We start from the raw sequence: 23,053 nt of genomic DNA, 5'->3' as shown, positions 1-23,053 counted from the left end.
GAGTCTTGACCTCTTTCGGAAAAAGGCGCATCCTTGGTTTCCCTGCAGTTTTGTGTGTCAAACTGCCAAGCATTGATGGCCAAGTATGATTTTACCATCTACCACAGGGACACTTGTCCTTTACTTCACAGCTATAGCCATTGGAAATTGGTGTTTTGGCAGGACCTTCAAAAGCACACACCAACTGTCCCTCCATATCTACACATCCCCTCTGGTTTTACCCCTCCCTTTGAAGGCTAACTTTCCCATTACCTATCTGCCTGGACAGAATTCACAATGGAAAGCTGGGTAGTAGAGGATATCTCCGTAGGATACACCAGCAGTCTGCTTCCTTCCCCAACCTCCATCTGTTTTCTGGGACACTTTTCATGAGAGGAGGCTTCTGTAAGAGGTAGAGTTGCTTTTTGAACTGAGGGCACTGGAACTAGTGCCTTCGACAGCAAGGAGAAAGGGGTTTTACTTGGGGTACTTCCTTATCCCCCAAAAGGCAGGAGGATGGAAACCCATTCTCAGGGAATTGAACAAATTAATACACCACCAAAAGTTCAGAGTGGTGACCCTGCCATCAATTATCCCATCTCTTTACAGCCCTCATTTTCAAAGATGCCTATTTTCACATGGACATTCATTGGGCACCCAGGGAATTCCTGAGATTTGTGGCCAGCCAAAAGTGGTACAGGGTTCTCATCTTTGTACTCTTGACAGTGCTGAAAGTGTTGATCAAAGTGCTGTCAGTAGTAGCGGCTCACTTTCATCAATGAAGGAGTGACAGTTTATCCTTACTTAAATGATTTGGCTCCTAAAGGGACAGTCTTGCCAGGAAACACAAGAAGCAACCACCAAGCTTCTACGTTATCTGATAGGTTGGGTTTTAAAATTAACCTGGAGATGTCTACCCTGTAAACCTCACAATTGATAGAATTTATCAGAGCAAGGCTGGATGCTGTTACAACCAGGGCATACGTACTACACGACCACTTCCTCTCCATCATCTGACTAGTTCAGTGAAGCTAGACAAGTCCCGGGGCATCCACATGGTCCTGCGTGGCGCTATTGGGTCATACGGACACAAGTACTTATCCTGTTTGCAAAACTTTATCTCTGATGTCTGCAAGCCTGGTTGTGGACTGTTTACACTCTGGGCAAACACAGTCTCGACTTGTTAGTCCTGATTCCCAAAAGGGTCTTAACCTCCCGTAGTTGGTGGGAGGACAGAGGAAAAGTATGTGTGGTAGTGCCGTTCAACTCCCCACTTTCAGCAAAGACTATAACCACAGATGCACACCTTTTAGGTTGGGGAACACGCTTGGAGGGACAGGTTGGTTGAGTTGTATGGTCTTCTCAGGAATCTGTGCTTCACATCAATGTGTTGGAGCTAAGAGCAGCTGGACTAGCCTACGAACAATTCTCCCTCATATCTGTGGCCAGTTAATCTGGGTGTTATTGGATGTGATGGCAGCCTATTGCATCAACAAGCAAGGAGGAGCACACTCCTCAGTTTTGTGTGGATCCATTGCCCTTGGAACTATAGCATTCCCATGTATATTACCCTGACTGCTGTCCACCTGCCAGGAATCCAAAACATTTTGGTAGATTCTATAAGCAGACATTTCTCCACAGAACTTGAATGGGACCATCATGACCCAACTTTGTGGGAGGTGTTATGGGTGTGGGATCTTGCATCCACAGATCTCTTCATGTCCCATGTAAACAAGTGCCAGGTGATCTGAGAGATGTTTTTCTCATGTAATGGTCAGGAGCCCTGAAATACGCGTTCCCCTCCAAATTACCTTATTATTTTAGGTGTTGAAGAAAATCAGAATGCACAAGGTGCAAGTCACCCTCATAGCATCAGGTTGGGGCCATCATTTCTGGTACCCTATTCTTTTGCAACTGTCCTCCTGACCTCCTCACTGCCGTCCCCCTGGGTATTAACCCAGGGCAAAGGACGGACTTACCAACCCAAATCAGCCATGCTTCACCTGAGGGGATGGTATTTGGTTGGATGTCAGTGTTAGAAAAGGCCTGTTTAGCTGATGTACAGGCTATTCTGAGCAGCAGTAGAAAGGGACTATACTGGGAAATGTTACAAATCAAAATGGAGAAGATTTGCATTTTGTTGTTTTAATAGACAAGGAATTTCCTCCTTTTGAGCAAAGAATCCATGAGTACTGAACTACCTCTTCTACTTAAAAATCTTCAGGGCTGTCATTTGGGTCTCTCACGATACACCTGGTGGCCATCTGTGCTTGTCATCCGCTAGTAGACACGTAGGCTATACTGGTGACAGCGTGCTGTATATGTGTAGCTACATGCACAAGTAAAAGCAGGCTGCATCCACACTGTAGTGTATAGCTACGTGCGTCAGTGAAAGACTCTCTAGCAAGGGAGAGGTAGCAGGGAAAGTCTCCAGCAGTGTCCCCACTGCCTCCTTGCTTCCCGAGTGTTTCCCTGCGGTGGGGACGAGCTTTGGCAGCTCTCTGTGATGGGGAAAAGCTCTATCAATGAGGAGGCAGCAGGAAACTATACTGCTAAAAATAGCAGTGTAAACATGGGAGCCACTGTTTCAGCATGTAAAAGGCTGAAAAGGGTGCGTATCTTAAGGGTTCAGGGCTGTCTTTGTATGCCAAAGTAGTGCAGTACCATCTACATTGCTATTTATACCCATGCTAGGGAGGTATAGTGTATGTATTCTACATGCCGCCGTGAAGAGTGTGCAGCATAGATGTACACTTACTCTGTATTTTCCCACCCAGTCACTGCCCACTTCCTGAAAGGTGTAATTCTAGACTTCCCTCCGGTGGCAAAACGTGTACCAGCCTGGGACTTGAACCTTGTTTTATCAGCCCTTACTAAGTCACTGTTCAAGCCCCAGGAATCCTGCTCTCTACTACATATCTCCATGAAGGTAGCATTTTTGGTCACTATCATGTCAGAGTCTAAGAGCTAGGGAGTGCTCATGGCTTATACCTCCTTCCCTCTTCTACTTCCACCCCTTCCTGATACAGTTCTCCACTAGGCCAAGGTATCCATAAGACTACATCTGAAATTCATTCCTAAGGTGGTGTCAGATTTTCACATGAACTAAAGTATCCAGCTACCATTTTTAATAGTAAACCTCTTTCTAGCAGGGAAGAGGTGGCATGGCACTTACTGGATGTGTGTAGGGCTCTTACCTTTTACCTGCAAAGGATGAAATTACTTCAAATGTCGTAGACTAGGGATCTCAAACTCAAATCACCATAAGGGCCACATGAGGACATTGGCCCAAGAGCCACATCACTGACACCTTTTCATACAAAGATACAAAAGCCCCCAGCTCTGCGTCCGGCCTCGCCCCGCCCCACCCCAGCCCAGCCTCTTCCAACCCCTTCCCCAGAGTCCCCACCCCAACTCCACTCCCCTCCCTGCCCCAATTCCAGCCCCTTCCCCAAATCCCCACCCCAGCCCCGCCTCTTCTCCACCTTCTCTCCTGAGCATGCCTCATCCCTGCTCCTCCCTCCCGGAAAGCCCCAAGAGCTGCCAAACAACTGTTTGGCAGCATGAAGCGCTGGGAGGTAGGCAGAGGAGCGGGGATGTGGTGCACTCGGAGGTGCAGGGGGTGAGAGGAGCTATGGCGGGCGGCAGGAAATAACTCCGTGGGCTGCATACGTGTTTGAGACCCATGGTCTAGTGTACTGCCTGCCCTCATTCCCCACTGCCTGGTTTCCCCCTACCAGGGACTGACGGTAGTGAAGGAACTAAGTTGCTGGTGGTCTGGCAGCCTCCTTTATCCCCTAAATGCAGAGTGCAAGGAGAGTGGTGGCACATGCATATGGATCAGGCAGACAGTGCTAAGGAAAAATCTCCAGTCCTGGGTGTATGGAGCACATGTGCAACCCAGAAGTGCACTACACAAAGGGACAGCACATCTTGAACTGAAGTTACTACATGGTGAGTAACCTATCCTTATGGAAGGTGTACCACCTCAGAGTCATGGACATCTAGGCCAGTATGCCTTGGCCGATCCAATGGGTTTGAAGGAGGAATACATCTATTAGATAATTCCCTTCACACTCCTTTGTCGCTTCACTATTATTCACATGTGCTTCAGTGTGGGTTAGGGTTCTCATCTACATCTCCACATACTTCAAGGTTTCTTGATTCTGCAGGAGATGAGGCAGCCTGATACTATCCCTCCTCTTGTCCCAGCCAGAATACACGTAGCATTGGACGTGAGCTTCTTGGGATAGGGAGCACACAAGGATGCCTTCTCAGCACAGCACAAAAACACCTAATGTAATTGGGTTAGCATTTCTTGGTGTTCAGAAGGTTAATTCAAGGAAAATACACCCTCATAAAGTGAGGCGCACACACAGCAATAGTTGCATTCTTGAATCAGCAGTATGACATGAAAAAACCTACTCTGCTTAGGGAGTCTGCCTCTTTTGCAGTTCTGCTTTCAGTAGGGCCGTATTTAATCTGGGTCACCTTAAATGCACAGTGAACTTGCTGATCTGATAAAGTTTCTTCCAGGGGAGTGGTCAATAAAGGCAGAGATATTCCAGCAAATCCTTAAGAAATGGTGTATCTCCATTGTTGACCTGTTGGCAATATATTTCCATGACAAACTCTCTCCTTTTTTTAAATGTATCTGGACATAGAAACACTAGCTAAAGGAATGCTTTACTGTTCCAAGGAATTTTCCTTGGCTCATACATTTCCTCCCTTCCTGGTCATATTAATAATAATATTATTTTGTATTACTGTAGCACTTAAGAGCCCTAGTCATGGAGCAGCACCGCATTGTGCTAGGTGTTGTACAAACACAGAACAAAAAAAACTGTTTTTGCCCCAAAGAGATTAGAGTCTAAGTATAAGACAAGAGACAACAGATGAATACAGACACACAGATCTGGGAGTACAAGAAAACAGTGAGACAGTATTGGTCAGCATGATAGGCAGTTGATTGTCTTAAAGAGCACTAGTCATCCTGTGACTCCTTTAATCCTAATTTCCCCAGACTGGCCAAGGGAAGGTGTTGCCTAGACCTGCTGATGCTTTCCCAAGGGGTATAAATCCCTTTGCCCTCATGCTGAAACCATCTTGGGCCCAGTAATGCCTAAAACCCAAGTGTATTAAATCTCTTGCATTGGTCCACAAAAGGGCACTCCTGAAGTGGTAAAGCATCTCCAGGTGCCCTGACCGTAAGAACGGCCATACTGGGTCAGACCAAAGGTTCATCTAGCCCAGTATCCTGTCTTCCGACAGTGGCCAATGCCTGGTGCTTCAGAGGGAATGAACAGAACAGGTAATCATCAAGTGAGCCATTCCCTATCGCTCATTCCCAGCTTCTGGCAGACAGAGGATAGGGTCACCATCCCTGCCAATTCTGGCTAATAGCCATTGATGGACCTATCCTCCATGAATTTATCTAGTTCTTTTTCGAACCCTGTGATAGTCTTGGCCTTCGCAATATCCTCTGGCAAAGAGTTACACAGATTGACTGTGTGTTGTGTGAAGAAATACTTCCTTTTGTTTGTTTTAAACCTGCTGCCAATTAATTTCCCTAGTTCCTGTGTTATGAGAAGGAGTAAATAATACTTCCTTATTTACCATGCTGCACCCACAAAAAAGAGAGAATGAAAGAGGTACAATGAGGTGAAGGTGGCACTTTCCACATGATACAGGATAAGCCTTTTTTTAGAAAGAGAAGAATCAGAATCCCCCCATCTTAGATTTTCTACAGAAGATTTTCCACTGAAGGCCCCTATACATAAAAGGCTCTGCACTTCAGAATCTTCAGCAGTCTTGCAGCGGTGGTGTACAGTGGAATCTTCTCTGCCTTTCAGATAGCCCCTCACTGGTTCTATGGCAACTGTACTTAGTCCCCTTAGGGTTGTGCAAACTTCCCTTCAAGATTTTCCATTTGGTAGATTTGTGGTTCTGCCTTCTGACATTAGTTCTGGATAGCAATCAGGTTGGCCAAGAAAATTAGAATTCCTGTACTTCCCTTTAGTCCTCCGTATTTGCTATTCCCTAGTGACAAGATGATCTTCAACACTTACCTTAGTTTTTGCCAAAATCCCTGTCTCCCTTTCACCTAACCACGGTACCACTTTCCAAGCTTCTGTCCTGATCCTAAATCAGGAAGGGAAAAGTCTACCACACCTTAGATTTCAAAAGGACTTAAGTATGTAGGTACTTAAATTAGGAAGATTGAGGTGAATGCATCCTCTTTTCTTCTCGTTCAAGGATAAGATCTAGTATCTAGCAGTGGAAATTGTCAGTAATGGTGAGGTTAATCACTACAATCAATTTTGGTTATAATTTATTGCAGATTTATTTTAACGATCAGTCTTTTTTTTCCTGCAGATAAGCAGCAAAGATGAAGATTTTTTAGACCTTTCTGTTGATGTAGAGCAAAATACATCAATTACTCACTGCTTAAGGTACATGCACAAACAAATGCTTATACATTTTAGTCTTTCATCTGTCACTATGTTAACTAATAATAAATTGATGAAGATGAAAATGGAGGAAGTAAAGCAAAATAGCTCAGGTTAATTTGATAGTCCAAATGTTTATTTTACATGCTTATTGTCCCTGTTTATTTAAAATGAGACATGTAAACGTATGATGTAAAACGGTGTGATTTTTGTTTTGTTTAAAAATCAGTACATATTTCAAAATCAAGGAGTAGTTTCTTCTACATCTTGCATTTTCCTTTCTGTTATATTCAGGGGTTTCAGCAATACAGAAACTCTGTGCAGTGAATACAAATATTACTGTGAAGAATGTCGCAGTAAACAGGAAGCACATAAAAGGTATAGTGTACTTAGAAAATATGTATTTCCATTTTTGGAACTTGTTAATGATTTTTTTCAAAAGGTGCGAAAATGATGGCATACTGATGACATTATGGGATAGAGATAGTTGCACCCTGAGAAGCTCACCCCTTGCTCCCAGTCACCCCCGCATGACTTGTTTCTGCACCACCATGCATTGCCAAAACTTTCCAAAAGGCAATGTGCCAGATGGTGGTAGGTTGTACACTGGGGTGTCTGCCCATGGCGTACTGCAGATACACACCTCAGTTATGGGGACCAGTGATATTCTTGCCATATCTTCTAGTTGCTCCCTCAACCAACCAGTGTCACTTCCCTTTTATCAGGGATGAGTTTCAACATCAAGCATAACTGCTGATAAAGATGAGATAGAGTGCTAGAGAGACTGCTGTCAAGATTGGTGAGGCGTTTCTGAAAAGTGGTCATGTCAGTTTATCACAAAAATTTTGTTTTGATTCTTTTAAAGTGTGGTTTATTAAGTTAGCTCTTTAGAATACAGACCATGAAAGTGGGGCCTCACAATCCTAAAATTATGAGCTTTCATAGTATTTGTTTCCCCCAAAAAGCTTGATTTGTGTGAACTGACATTTTTCCTTGCAGAGAAAGACCGTTTGTGGCTACCTTGTCTATCTGGTTTTGTGTGTCCTGTATATATTTTGGTTGTCAAAAGATTGCTTTTAAGGATAATTTCTGTGGCTGCAGTCTCAAGAACTACCCTAATTATTTGTGCATGTTTCAGTAAGAAATAGAATACTTAAGACAGCAAGATCTTCGGAGAAGTTTGTGTTCAAGATACTATGTCTGACGATCAGTCTTAACTGTATCTGAACATGGTTAAGATAAGAAAAGAGCACTTGTTTAAGTTAAGACAACTGAGAGTTTGGATATTCCTGAAGTGGTCCAATATCTGGCCAAGTTAAGAGTAGATTATGGAGGTCAAATAACTATTTGGTTTCTTGTCTCTCCATAAAGGACACTTGTAATTTTATGGAGATTAGGAAAGCAGAATCATGAGGATGCTGAATGGTTTTTAATTTGAAGAAGACTGGGCTCACAAAGTTAAGACTGAATTTTTAATTTTATTTCCTGAATTTGATATGGACTTGGCAAAAATGCTAAACATCCACCCTGATCCGTAATACTAAAAACTGTTTTAGCCTTAATTATAAGATTATTTATTGGGGTGCAACATACATTTGTCACAGATTCTTTTTCAGGCAGCTACTAAAAAATGAAAGTTAGTGAAGCTCACACAGAAACTTTAGCTTTAGTTAATACAGACAACTGTAACTGAAATAATAAAAAAAACCATTATACAGAAGTATAAGACCAGTACAATGTGCTTTGTACATACTTTCAGCTTTATAGAGACCATTGGAAACAAAGATAGAAGGAATAATAAGTGGAGCCCATCAGAAGGGATTCTGATTTAGGCATCTTGAGGACCCAGTGAACCCAAAAATAGGGAACCAGAGCAATGTTCCCTCTAATTTTTTCCATCTATGTGCGGAATGAATTTTATGTGCACCAGTATTGAGGTAATGTGCGGATGTGTGCCATCAGTAGAAACAAAAAAACCTAGGTATATATTTTTTTTAAAGTTACCATAGGGGTAATTACACAAGCCAAGCCAGGACAGGATAGGCATTTTAGAACTCACTACTCAAAGAATTAAATTTAAGCATAAGAGAGAAATAAAATTATGAAATGCATAGACCGACCAAACAACTAAAATAACAGCACTTTGAAAGAATAAAATTACAGAGATTATATGTGCATTGCAGGAAGTACCAAGAAGTAACAACAACAACACAAGTATGTGTTGGGAGGTGAGTGTGAAAGAGACACTGTGTGCGTGTGCTGCTGGGGAAGTCTATGAGAGACCATGTGCTGTGTCTTTAAGGTACTTATCAGAAAGCTCAGAGCAGCAGCTGCCAACAGCTCTTCTGCTCCTGAAGCCTGTCCCCCCTCCCCAGCTCTGCGGAGATGGAGTACGTGGGGAGGGGGAGAGAGAGAGAGAGTGTGCTGGCTGCTGGGGCAGTCTGAGAGACCATGCACTGTCTCTTTAAGGCACTCACACCAGAAGGTTCAGACCACAGCAGCTGAGCTCTCCTGCTCCTGAGCCCTGTCCTCTCTCCCCTGCTCTGCAGAGATGGGGTACATGGGAGAGGGGATAGGGGGACACCCTGACATTAGCGTCCCCCTGCCCCGTCGCTCTGCACAGCAAGCAGGAGGATCCCAGGAGCAGCTGGCCAGGGGCTCCAAGGCAGAGGGCAGGAGCAACATGGCTGCAGAGCAGTGGGGAGAGGGGCACCTGAACACATACCGCTATGTGCAGCTCTGCTAATCACGTGCACGACACTTGGGTTGCTCCTGGGCGGCCACACAAGTGCACAGCTTAGAACCAGAACCAGAGCCTTTTATATCCCACTTTTTGTAACCTGTTGGATATCTAACCACACTGACCACCTTATGTGACCATAACAAGATTGATACCGGTCTATTATCCATGCGTAGCCTTTTGGGTGTCCCTAGCCAAGCCCCTAATTATTAATATTAATTAACTGCATCACACATTTCTTAATGATTCTTATACATAAATACAGTTTAACTGCCTAGTTATTGTATAGCAGCCAGATCGCTAAAGCCTCCCCGCAAACTCCATTCTTACATAACTGCTGTGTGCTGTCCTCTTGTGGATACTTCTGTGTCTTTTCAGAACGAGTGCAGAATTTATGACCTGGGTTATTTCTTGGGCCCAGCAGATTTTAGCCTAATAACCCAATTATGTGTGCTCTCCTACTTGCTTTTACAGCTTTCATAACTTCCATTAAACATGCTTACCAAAGGAATCATAGCCCAAAGATTGTGAAGCCTCCAAGATCAAGTCAAGGTCAACAGTCAACACTTTCCATATCTTTGCCCTGATTAACTTTTGAGGTTGTTTGAAATTATACAGTTTATTTTTGATCCATGTGCTGCTTTTGAATTCTATGATGGGCTGAATTTTAGGGAGAGCTGAGACCCTTCATGTCTTTGCACAAGAGGAGGAGGCAGGATATTTTTGTTGTACTGAGTTTGTGTTGTACTTTTATGTAGTGGTGTATTAACTGCACTTTTAGATAGGTATATTAGTTGCTGTGGTGTTGCTGTAGAATGTTCCACTTGGGGGAGGATATATCTGAGGATGGAAGTTTGGAGATGCTACTTACTATCATGTACATCTTTTGGAGTGTTTTCCGAAACTATTCATGCCTTTTTTTAATGTAGCTTCATTCTAATGTTCTGATATACATCAGAGACTTAGAGGTGATTCAGACTTTTTCCTTTTATTTTATTCCAAATTCAAAATGTTCACTGAGTAGGGTTGCAGAAAGCATTAGGTGTTTCTCCGGTACTTTTAATTTATTTTTTTTAAGTGCTGGCACAACAGGAATTTAGTATTGTGGTGCACTGGTTCTCAACCGGGGTACACATATCCCTGGGGTACACAGTGGTCTTCCAGGGGATACATGAGCTCCTCTAGATATATGCCTAGTTTTACAACAGGCTACTTAAAAAGCACTAGCGAAGTTAGTACAAACTAAAATTTCATACAGACAGTGACTTGTTTATACTGCTCTATATACTATACATTGAAATATAAGTACATTTATATTCTAATTGATTTATTTTATAATTTGATGGTAAAAATTAGAAAGTAAGCAATTATTCAGTAATAATGTGCTGTGTTACTTTTGTATTTTTGTGTCTAATTTTGTAAGCAAGTAGTTTTTTAATTGAGGTGAAACCTGGGTGTACACAAGACAAATCAGACTGCTGAAAGAGGTACAGTAGTCTGGAAAGGTTGAAAGCCACTGTTGTGGTGCACAAAGGCTGTCTTCCTAAAGTTGTCTCTTTGTAGTCCTGGGTAGCTTTTTGTTTTTTATTGATTTAGCTGTATTGCAATAATGGCAAGAGGCACCAATAATGTCAAGAGGCACCAATTGAGGGTCGTGACTCATTGTGCTGGTGCTGTACTAATAAGTAAGGCTATGATTTAGTTATAGGTATTTTTAGTAAAAATCATGGACAGGTCACTGGCAATAAACAAAAATCAATGGTCCGTGACCTGTCCAGACTTGTACTATAAATACCCCTGACTAAATCTTAGTTGGGAGGCCGCGGGGCAGGGAGCCACTGCTCAAGCGTGGAGTGGGGTGGGGACCCGGGGCCAGCAGCACCAGCTGTCAGGGGCTGCCGATCAGTGCCTGCTCCGGCCGCCCCCAGGGCTGCCCCACCTGCTGCTGCTCCGGCCACCCTGGGACTGCTGCTCAGGTGGTCTCCGGGCCAGTTGCACTGGCCACTGTTCAGGTGGTCCCTGGGGCCACTCCAGTAGCAGCCAGTGTGGCTGGCTGCAGAGCTGCTCCAGCAGTGGCCAGTGTGGCTGTCCCCGGGCCACCTAAGCAGCTGGCCCCGGGGTCAGCCACAATGGCCGCTGCAGAAGTCATGGAGGTCGCGGAAAGTCATGGAATCTGTGACTTCTGCGACCTCCGTGACAGACACGGAGCCCTACTAATAAGCAATAAAAAGACAATTCCTGCCTTAAAGAGTTTATAGCATAGGTTATGACAAGACGCAGTTGATGGATGAGATAGACAAATGGATGTTTGTGGGGAGGGAGAGGATGAGGTGAGTTAAGTGAGTAAATTTACTGTACATTAAGCAGAACTGTTAGCTCACCACCAGGCTTTCTGTGGTCAGCTGATAAAGTTTTGTAGTCACTGCAAATTATTTGAGATTCTGGCCTGAATGGCTCAAACACGGTAAGGGGGTTATTGAACACACTGGTGAATCTAGGATTGTATTTTCCATCTGCTGCTGCCTTGTTTTTTGTCCTCCAAAGTAACAGGCAGATCATGCTATCATGGCACTCTCTGGAGTACGGTGTTGACTTGTTTGGGTGGGGTTACATCAGTTAAATAGCAGTATATTGACATTTGTGTCCCTTGCAGACACAAAACTAATTTTTACATATATACATTATTTTTTTTGAAAAATAAGCCATATATTTTAAAATGAAAACATTTAGCTTGACTCCCTCTACCTTAAGGATAACTCTGTGTTCCAGTTGGATTCCACAGTAGTTCTAAAACAAATTGGTCTGTGCGTAGAAGTATCACAAAAGAGTTGGGTTTTGCTTTTAGGGACCTAAACAAGAAGGATGAGGGAAAGTGTATTTAGATTCACTTCTGTGCTGCATGTCCCTTTTACTTATGTTGTTTGGGGCATAAGGCACATAAGCTTTTATTTAACATCTTTTTCAAACACACATTTGCAGTTCTCTTTTAGGGTTAATCCCCATGTGTAACTTACTGCAGTTGTCCATAACTTGTTTTATTGTTTAGGTGTTGCAGCATTAAGACATGCTGAAGAAAAGATGACTGATCACGTAGTTTTAATAGAGAAAATTCAGGAAACTGACAAGCTGAGCATCTTTAATACTTAAGTGTATTTTAATAGTATTCAAAAGACTGTTTTTTTCATTTCTGACAATGTCAACCTAAAATTTTGAAATCTTGGAATCTGAGATATGATATATATTTCATTTTATCATTTCAGGATGAAAGTAAAAAAACTGCCTATGATTCTAGCTCTCCATCTGAAGAGATTTAAATACATGGATCAGCTACATCGATATACAAAACTCTCTTATAGAGTAGTGTTTCCTTTAGAACTTAGACTTTTTAACACTTCGGGAGATGCCACCAATCCTGACAGAATGTACGACCTTGTTGCTGTCGTAGTTCATTGTGGGAGGTAATAAGAAGTTTGTCACATTGGGGTTCTTGTATGACATTATTAACATTGTGACAGAAATCCAGTATCACTTAATTTAAGTAATCTCTAAAGTGTTTTAAGAAAGTATGTAACACAGAAGGAAACATTGCAGAATGTATTTGACCTTGTTAAGTAAGTTCTTCAACAAAAGATACCTTCAGATTGTAACAGAATTTTTCCTAGAACAGTTTTGTACAGTTTTTTAAATAGGCTGATTTGATCTCTTCTCCCTGCTTCTAAAGCTTTCAAGTTCAAAGTATTATGTCAGTTGATGGACGTTTAAGAAATATATTCTATTCTTAAAGTTTGTGCACCTGTGTTCTAATTTTACTTTTCAAGCATAGGAGCCCCAAATGGAACACCGATCACAAATCTACCATAAGATTGCCTCCTGTGGTTGGAGGTTGGGGTGCCATTATTCAGTAAAGGCAGTGCTGCTCCTGCTTTATTAATCTGCTTAAGTGGTTAATGGGACCTGCCAGTTTTTAGCTGGCTCTGAGGGAGTGTGCTGTTTTGTTGATAGAATAATGTAACAAAATCCTGGTGGACCTTTTTGTCTGCAAATATCAACTCAGTGACCTCTAGATGTCCCCTTCCCCAGAGCTTTCATCTCATGAGTCAGTGTGATTTACAGATGATTTGCAGTAGACAAATGAGAAAGGAGACTGTTAGAGTATTCATAGTTCAAATTCAGTTCCAAGCCTGCCTGTTTGAGATGCAAGACATTTTTTCAGAGTAGCAGCCATGTTAGTCTGTATTCGCAAAAAGAAAAGGAGTACTTGTGGCACCTTAGAGACATGTTTTAACATCTTCTGCTGTGTCTGCTCAGAAGGTAAAGAATGTTTTTGTCTCTGCCTTAATCTACAAGGTATTGCACAGTGGAACTGTTGTAGGTGGCCTGCATTGTATTGAATGGTCAAGTTGTTGCTATGAGGAGTTTTCATATTGCTTTGTGGATAAAATTACTCATCTTAACCAACTCTGTCTACTTTCAAAGCAATTTCTTATGAGAACAGGCACACGCAATCGTCTCTGCTTGAGTTTGTGTGCCTCATTGAGGTCCTGGCTGTGCTAGGGTGCTTCAGGTTACACATTTTGAGTTGAACCTTTGTCCATCCTGGCTGGTCAAGTCCATGACCTTCTGTTGCCTCACATAAAATTTGGGACAGCATTATAGATAAGAGACAGATCAATAATACTGATGGAACGACTCTTCCAAGTTCCCCTATTGTCATGGGTTTTGAATATTCTTCAAAGTTACGTTTTTGGTATGAAACTTCTTGGTATTGGTCTCACCCAGAATCCAATCTGGTGTGGAAAGTTTGATTCCCCCCCCCCCCCCCCCCACACCCCATTCAACCGCCACCCCCTTTTTTTAAAATAAAAAATGTTCTATATTTTTTTCCCTAGTTCTGTCAATAAAGCCTTAGCATGAAAGTCTCTCATTTATGTTGTCATATTTTGTCCTACTTATTCCTCATTTAATCCTCTGTTTAGTATAATATTTGGCGTCGTGATGACTAATGTCCTGTTTTCATGTAAATGTCCTTGGTAACATAAAGGGGAATGAATATACAAATAGAAATACAAATAATCAGCTTAATTTTTACTAAATGTTTTTTCTTGTGGAAAAAAGCAGCTCTTTAATAAAATAGACATTCATAATGTTAATGTTCTGTGTTTTGTTTTGTTTTTTTAATATAGTGGCCCTAATCGAGGACATTATATTGCAATAGTGAAGAGTCATGATTTTTGGTTGCTCTTTGATGATGATATTGTAGAGGTAAGTGTTGCTGTAACCCTGGTGTTTTTACTCCTTCTAAACAAAAGTCCCGTCCCGTCCCGTCCCCCCCCCCCAGCCCCTGCCATCCCAACACCCCATTTATGATCACTTAAAGATTAAAAGGAATAGTGTGCTGATACTTTGAAGAAATATCTTCAGCTACATTTCCTTTCTCTCCTAAACTAGATAGATTCAATCCTTGTTCTTTGAGTACAGTCATGTTTAGATATTTATTGGAGGAGGATAAAGTAGAGCTGTTTGTTCAAAATGTATATCTTTTTGGATCACTTTCCAGAGGAATTGCTTTTTACCAAAAGAAGAAAAATCTGTGCTAGGGAGACTAATAGTCATAGCTTAGATAGAGGTAACTCTGCCCGAAGGAGTTGCTAAGTTTTCATGGCTATCCTCCATGGCAGTCTTCTCTGCAATATCAACCTTATGGGTAGATTAGAGTCTTTCAGAGAAGTACCTGAGACTCTGCAACTCTGAATCAAGCATGATGATTAATGGCAGATCTTTTTCTGCCTTTGCCACCTGTGACCTTCACCTTTTCCTGGCAGGGAGGGAAAACTCTCTAAAACAAAACCACTCTTCCCATATGAGAGATGCCAGGGCCAAAGTGGAGGTCACATAACATTGGAAAGTATGGTCATATATCCCTCTGTAGTGAGTCTGCTTAACTAAACCTTTGATGAGGCCAGGTGGGACAGCCAATCCTTCTATTATTTGTTTTCCTTCTCTCCCATCACCCCTTGATCTAAACTCCATTACCCTGGTTGTTAGTGCCAGGTAGTAGTAGGGCCTGCTTGTCCAAGTTTTCTTTAAGGAGACTAAGATTCCCCACTGTCTTCTCTAATCCCTACCTTGACTTATTATAGAGATCATACAGCTTTCTTCATTGGAGGCTTTTGGGAGATGGTTCTTTGAAGGATGCTGCTTTCCCCTTTCCCAAGCCCTGTGTGGAACCAGCTTGTGAAGCTTTTGGGACCATCTCTCTCTGTACTGTTATGTCACCAAAGGGCTCTCTCTAGTTCATATAAAGAAAGAGAAACTCCTGTACCAGAGCATAATTTTTTTGCCACAAGATTTTAATACACTGTGTAAGTGGAGTCTTCAGTCTTGGATTTACTGTGGAGTGATTCTTAGAATCAAAAGGCTCATAGGAAGAGATGTTAAGTCATAAGTGAATCCTTCTGTTTCCTTTTCCATAAGGAAAGTGAAGGAAATTGAATCATGGAAGAATCCAGATTCTGACACTGCACTCTCAAAAGCGATGCAACCTCCAGTGCAATGCACTGATTCTGCTAGGAAACAGTTTGACAGTATTCTTCTTGTCAGTGAAGAAGTAAACCCTTCCAAAGGCTAGCATAATGTTCCAGAAATAGTAGCATGACAGGAAACTGGAGACCAACTTGAGATGCAGCGAGGACTTGAAAACCATGTGCATGTCATCAGCTGACTCTGCCATATTCTTGTAGTCTTAAGTGCTTGGGCATTTGTTTTCAAACCCTCAGCTGCTGAAGTATCAGTGTGTTCCAGGCAGATGATAAAGGCCTGCATGAATCTTTGCTTGTTTTCCTACTTTTTTTACAATTCCTTTTTGGATAAGGTCATCCTGCTTCTCTCTTCTGGTCATTAATGTCACTGGAGGATCCTGTGGCAAAAGACATGGCAGGTAGAGAGGTAGATAAAATGGATGCTTACTACTACTTTCTTTAAGGGCAAGAAACTTTTTGGACAAGCATTACTCCAAGCCCTTTAGGGATGCCAGAGTTGACATACTGGATCAGAGCCATGGTCCAACTAGTCCAGTACCCTGTCCTTGACTGTGGCCATTACCAGATGCTTCAGAGAAAGGTGCAAGAAATCCCACAGTAGAAAGATATAGAGTCACTTGCCCCTCAGGAAGGTTTAATCCTAATCCCTAATAGTTGGAGATTGGTTTAATGTTGAAGTATGAGGTTTTATTTCCTTTCCAATAATCTTTTTGTTAGTGTTAACTCCAGTAATTCTGGATATTATTGTTATCCATATAAACTCTTTAAATCCTGCTAAATCCTTGGCCTCAATAACATCCTATGTAAATGAGTTCCACAGTCGAATTAAATGGGTGGAAAAAGTCTTTTCTGTCATCAGTTTTGACTTTGCCACCTTTTAGTTTCATTGGACAGTCCCTTATTCTTGCATTGTGAGGCAGAGACAACAGAAGCTCCTAATGTCCGTTCTCTATTCTGTTCATACAACAAAAATGATTAAGGATACGAATCTGCTTCTGTGTGAGGAGAGATTAAAAAGACTGGAACATTTCAGCTTGGAAAAGAGACTACTGAAAGGGGAATGTGATAAAAATCTATAAAATTGTGAATGGTGTGGAGAAAGTGAATAAGGAAGTGTTATTTACTCCTTCACATAGCACAAGCACCAGGAGTCATCCAGTGAAATTATTAGACAGCAGGTTTAAATGACAAAAGGAAGTACTTTTTCACACAACCTGTGGTACTTGTTCCCAGAGGATGTTGTGAAGGCCAAAACTATTATGGGGTTCAAAAAAGAATTAGATAGGTCCATCAATGGCTATTAGCCAGGATGGGCAGGGATGGTGTCCCTAGCCTCTGATAGCTGGGAGTGGATGGCCGGGGATGGATCACTTCATGGTTGCCTGTTCTGTTCATTCCCTCTGAAGCAATTGGCACTGGCCACTATCGGAAGACAGGATATTGGGCTAGGTGGACCATCGGTCTGACCCAGTATGGCCATTCTTATGTTTTGTATGCTTCTATCACGTCTCCTCTTATTTTGTCTCCTTTCTTTTCTAAGGTAAACTGTCCCAGTCTTTTGTCTCTTATAGGAGTTTTCTTGTGCACCTAAATAATTCTTGTCAGCCTTCTGAACTCCCTCTAATTTTACAATATCCTTTTTTTGAGATGGTATAACTTGTATTGCATATAGTATTGCATATGAGGCCATTGTGTTGATTTATGTAGTTTTATGACTTCATTATTCTCCTTATGCACCCTATCATCTTGATTGCTTTTTCTTTAACCATAGCTACACTCAATAGAGGTCTTAATTGAACTGCCCACAATGATGCCCAAGTCACTTCCTTGAGTTCATAGAGTTCATTTAGAACCTACAAGGTGTATTAGGAGTACATATTTTTCTCTACAATGTGCAAGAACTGCATAATGAAAAAGAACGTTTTGCCTGAGATACCAAGAGGTTAGTCTTCCCTTTCAGTTGCCGGAACCAATCAGGCTACTGAAGACTTCTTCCTGGGGGGGGGTCAAAGATGATTGATGGGTGGTGTCAGTTGTCCTGACAGGATAGTCAGTGGATTTTAAGATACTGCCACAGAGTTAAAGGTTCACTCTCCCACTAGTAAAGTGGATGGTGCTAGGACAGGCCTTGCAACCTCTCAAATGTCAATGTATCTCACTAGAACCTGAGCGAGAATGCTCTTCAGGAATTTACTAGAGTTTGCATTCCCAAAGAAGGCTGGCTGATACTAGATCTTAAGTAGCTATATTTGGTGCTTCAAGATGGAAATGATCCAATTAGTCATCACATCAGTGGAGGCAAAAGATTAGATTAAATCTAATTGATCTGAGGAAAAGAGTGCTTATTTCCACATTCCTGCTGTATGAAATATATCTGTGGCTTGTTCTGAATCAAGAGTTCTTTTATTGCCTTTAATTTGGCTTCAGTTTCTGTTGTGTTCCCCAAAATCATCATGATGGTGGTAGCATCTGGCAGCTCTTTGCATCCTGCTCTATATCACAAACTAGAGGCTCTTCTTGCAATTTAAGTGTCTATCGTCCTAGTAGCTCATAATTTTTTAAAGAGCCAGGTGCCCTTTTCTCCTCTTAATGCTCATCCCCCATCTCTGTCTAAGTGGGTCTACTTTATTACATTCTGATTAGTCCAACTTATAAGTTCAGTGCTGATTGTAAGTTCTTATACGTGCATAGCCCATGGTGAGTTTTGGCCCCTCATCAGAAAAGATCTTTATATCCTTTATATCCCCTTGTCAGGAAATATCTTTACCATTATAAATCACCTTTCTGTGTGAGGAACCTATCAGATGATGATGAAGTTGTATTCATGTTTAGTCCATTTGTTGGTATTAGATGTTCAAGTTACTTAAATTAGACAGAAGATGGGCTGCTGTGGAGGAAAGAAGATTTGGAAGTAAAAAAAAAAAAACCTAAAAGCCTTATAACCCTTCTATAACGTAGGTTATCTGGAGAAAGGTAATTAGCAGATGAGACCAAAATATTTTGTCATTGTTTCACAAAGTGTAATTTAATAGAATATACATTTGTCATTGTAGATTTTTTTCCTTTACAATTAATGTTTGTATTTTGTTTTCTGTAGAAAATAGATGCACAAGCTATTGAAGAATTCTATGGGTTGACATCAGACATTTCAAAGAACTCTGAGTCTGGTTACATTCTCTTCTATCAGTCTCGGGATTGAATAGGAACTGTGGTGAAGAGAGATTTTATGCCTCGTTTCTTCTCTGGCTATGATGGAATGGAGCAAGCACTGATTTAAAAAATGGAATGCAGGGAGCTCCAGGGACAGTAGCGCAGTTTGCACACAACAAAGGAAAGTTTGGATTTTTTTTTTTTTAACCCTTCATATCAAGTTCATTTTATTTACTCAGGTATCATGCTGACTACACAATTCTTCTACAACTGCAAAGAGAAGAGAGAGATACCCGCCACTCTTGTAGGAGCAACCTTCCAACAGTGAACACATTTTCTCTTTTTAAAGTCCTGAGTCAGGGCCCCTTAAAATCAATGGAAAGACTCCCATTGACTTCACTGGGGTTTGGTTCAAGGCTAATTGCAACAATCTGGCAGTACAATAGAAGCAATATAAATCTGGTATTTTATACTGATTTCTTATTTGAAAAGACAGAGAATTCTTTGTGCAGTAATTTGCCTGTGTTCAATTATGAAAGAATATGGTGGACAGGTTTTTTGGGTTTTTTTTTTTCCTGGGTTCTTTAATATATAAATAACAAATATACTTGGGACAACACAGTTGCCTTCTTGACCGTAATAGATTAACAGAAAATATAAACTAGTGTCAAGGAGGCCAAGTATGTTTTGCTTCTCTGAAGAAGCTTACATTATAGTAATATATACCTATGCTGTCGGGAACAATCAGTAAAAATTATGGCTTTTAATCTCTCTATGGAGAAAGATGGGGTGGTTAATAATAGTTTATTTTTATTTATGAATTACTATAACTACTAGGGTCCTATGTATTGTCTTTGAGCATAACAAATCTTGAACATAATTTTATATATATATATTTGAATTAGATTTACTTGTTCCATTTAATTGGGTTTTTTTAGGAAAGACAGATTCTAAATAAAATGCATAAAATGTCTTTTACCCCTTCTGTTTTACCAATTTTGTATTCTCTCTTTCAGGAGGAACTGGTATCTGGCTCAATGTCTTTCATATTTTAATTTAATAATTAAACAATGAATCTGTTTTTACTCTGATGAAAAAGCCAAGCCGTAAAATGTTTCCTGTAGCTGTCTGAATGATGATTGTAAGAATGCTTACTATAGTGAAATGCTGGTGGTGTACTCCAATCCTTACTGTTCTTTATTCATTAAGGGTCCATACTCTAAATAATTTGTTAGAAAAACCTGGATCAAAATAAACAGTTTTCAGAATATCATTCCCTTCTCAGAAAATTGATCCATTCAGACTCCCAAGAGCCTGGGTGACTTTCTAAAAACTCTCTAAATATGAAATGAAGTTGATAATAAATGAAATAATCTAGGAATGTAAAAGGTGTTCAGTGTTTTGAGATTTTTTTCAAGTCATATGAGGTGAATTTTCTGAAATTAAAGTTTACCTTGCTTTGGGTTTATGAAACAGCATTAAGATTTAAATAATAGCACCACCAAGTAATAGATGTAATAAGAAATATGTGAAATGTTTTGATTTGATACTTTTCCATGCATTAGTTTGTCGTCTGACAGTGGCTGAATGTAATTTCTGGAAAATGATGGAATACATATTTCAGATTATGGCTATCAGGTCTTGGATGTCCTTGTCATCCCATTTCAGATAGTGATTTTTACTTTACTGTAATTTTCTAAGGTTATTTTATTGCTACTGTTGAAACCTTTAAAAAGAATGTCTTCTGTCTGCTGCTATAACTAATATATTTACTTACCTGTATTTTTATCTCAGGAAAAGACTTCACCTATTCATTCAGTTGAACAAATCTTGAACAGGGTCACTAAGTAAATTGGGCTATTTAACATATATGAAAGAAAATTCTTGTCGTATTATAACAGATTGCTTTTATAAATGCAAGGTTTCTGAAACTTTGGTTTGGTTAAAATTCTTTTGTATAAATTATGTAGCTTGGCTAAACTATCAGCATTGCAAAGAAAAGCATCACAAATATTTTGGGAGAGACATAAAAAATATAATGGATTGGATATTTTTAAGGGCTTATACCAAATTATTTTAGAACCTAAATCTGTTTTTCCAGGTTTCAGTGGGAAAAGAGTGAGGGGTGAATCAGTTGGACCATAGTACATGCCAGAAAGATGAAGTCCCTTGCATTAAATGTACAGCTTTGTAAAACCATTGTCGCATTAGTTTTTGTTAACTGATAAAAGTTTGCTCAGTCATTTTACAGTTTTAAAAAATGTATGTAGTTAAAAGCCAAGCTGAGTTGCTAAACATATTTTATACAGTAACAAAATTTAAAGCATTTTTGTTTCACTGGTAGCCACAGGATATTTTGCTTTACTCCTGCAACATATTTTTATAAAATGGTGATTTATTTTGGATAGGGTTTTTTGAGATAGTGGTTCCAAATGATACATTTAATTTCACTTCTAGTGCAACTGAAAAATATAAGTAAATTCTTGGTAAAATTGATACCAGAAACTACAGGCAGAGGAAATACAAAATGTAACTGACCAATATAAAAAGCATTAGAGGATTATCTCTTGATTGTAATTGCAATGGGGAGTGTGAGAAGAATCTTCACTTGTAAATGATGGAAATGATTTCTGTGTAACTATGTAAATGTTAATTGGGATGACAGGTCCCCTATTTTGTATATTGGAGCAAAAATGTCTATTAAATAATAAAATATGTTCTCTGAAGGTAAGTACTGTATTCTTTGTATATCCCTACTGTTGAGTCACATGGCCTCTGGTGCTTTTGTAATGTTCTCAAAACTTGTAAAAATGTCTAGAATTTCCTGCTTTAAGTGACAGGTCCTACTTGCCTTTCAGACCTGCGCACAGCTGCCAGATATGCAAGCAGGTATGTGTATGTAATGAAGTTGTGTGTGTGCTTGTGTATATTGAGAGTGTATGTGTATTTGTCAAAAAAAAGAAAAGGGGGGGAAAGAAGAGAGAGAAAAAAATATTACTGCTTGGTGTCAGTCGTCCTTTTATCCCATAAGGGGTGCTGTACCCTCCTCGACCTTGAAATAAAGCTTTCAAGCTTCAGGGTTTAAAATAGCACCTCAAGCCCACCAATACAGAGATGCCAAATATGTTACCTATAAATTTGTCTAATTTAACCAAAGGATAACAAGGTTTTGGCCTGCCCTAAAGGGATTGCCAGGGTGTTACGCACGGACTTGTCTCTTAACCACAGAGGGCTCCCCAGAGCAAGTTAGTCTTGCTAAAGTGGCACAACAAAATAAGACACACTGCATAAGATATCTAATACATACAGGAAATGCAGTAGTTTCAATATAATATGCATATAAAGAGCCAATATACACAAAGGCTTTTAGTCTGTGCTACAATCTAACCCCATACTTAATACATTGTGGCATAGGCCATCTCTATATACACATATGAGAAACCGTCATCATTTTCACGGACTAATATAAAACATTTACTTTAACACTAACATTAACACTTAAAACTAAACATTTAACATCCTGTAAGCATTGGCCAAGCAGTTGTAGAACGGGTAGGGGAGATCTCACTCAAGATGCAAGATCCAGCTTTATTTACAGAGAGACCCATACACTCTTAAATAGGTAGAAAAGAAGATCAGACTTACACTTCTGTTCGAATTCCCTCTGTACCGTCTAATTTGGTCCTTCTGATCTGTCTGATCTCTGGAGTGTTGCTTGCACAGCTGCGGTCTCTTTGAGCTGCAGATGTAGTGGCCATTGCTGCTGGCAAGGTAGCTGAGGTGTCTCACTACTCCTGTTCTTCTAGAAACCCCCAAAACCCACTATAGTCTCAGCCTGATAAACTAGTTGCTCTCTCAAGGTCAGCTCCTCTCAGCCAATCTGCTTCTAGCTTTCTAGCTCCTCCCCTGATGTCATACCTATTTTTAGACGGATGCCATCTTGGGTAAAAGCTCCACCCTGCACCCCAACCCCCTGCCCCAGGCTCAGTCCGGAGCCCCCTCCCACACCAAACCCCTTGGCCCCAGCCCAGAACTCAGACCCTCTCCTGTATCCCAACCCCCTGCCTGGTGAAAGTGAGTGAGGGTGGGGGAGAATGAGCGACGGAGGGATAGAGTGAGTGGGGCGGGGCCTCGGAGAAGGGGCGGGGCGGGGCAAGGGTGTTTGTGTTTGTGTGATTAGAGCAGGGATCGGCAAC

The 23,053-nt window shown here is 40.9% G+C and overlaps 1 protein-coding gene across 5 annotated transcripts in view; it reads left to right on the top strand.

Annotated features, from left to right (window-relative positions):
• The window catches only part of USP12 (ubiquitin specific peptidase 12), a 99,341-nt gene extending 77,153 nt beyond the window's left edge, over window positions 1–22,188 (top strand). For 4 of the 5 annotated variants that reach the window (XM_074958814.1, XM_074958795.1, XM_074958774.1 and 1 more), the window contains 5 exons: window positions 6,355–6,431; window positions 6,723–6,806; window positions 12,429–12,626; window positions 14,352–14,430; window positions 18,805–22,188. In XM_074958814.1, coding sequence (XP_074814915.1) covers window positions 6,355–6,431; window positions 6,723–6,806; window positions 12,429–12,626; window positions 14,352–14,430; window positions 18,805–18,906 — 540 coding nt within the window. In that variant the 3' untranslated portion in view covers window positions 18,907–22,188. The remainder of the gene's footprint in view (window positions 1–6,354; window positions 6,432–6,722; window positions 6,807–12,428; window positions 12,627–14,351; window positions 14,431–18,804) is intronic. The other variant, XM_074958784.1, reaches the window with a different exon arrangement.
• The last annotated feature ends 865 nt before the right edge of the window (window positions 22,189–23,053 follow it).

The sequence above is a fragment of the Natator depressus genome, chromosome 1, assembly GCF_965152275.1.
Source record: "Natator depressus isolate rNatDep1 chromosome 1, rNatDep2.hap1, whole genome shotgun sequence".
Classification (NCBI taxonomy): domain Eukaryota; kingdom Metazoa; phylum Chordata; order Testudines; family Cheloniidae; genus Natator; species Natator depressus.
The sequence above is the reverse complement of the archived record's forward strand: the minus strand, read 5'-3'. Positions and strand labels throughout refer to the sequence as shown.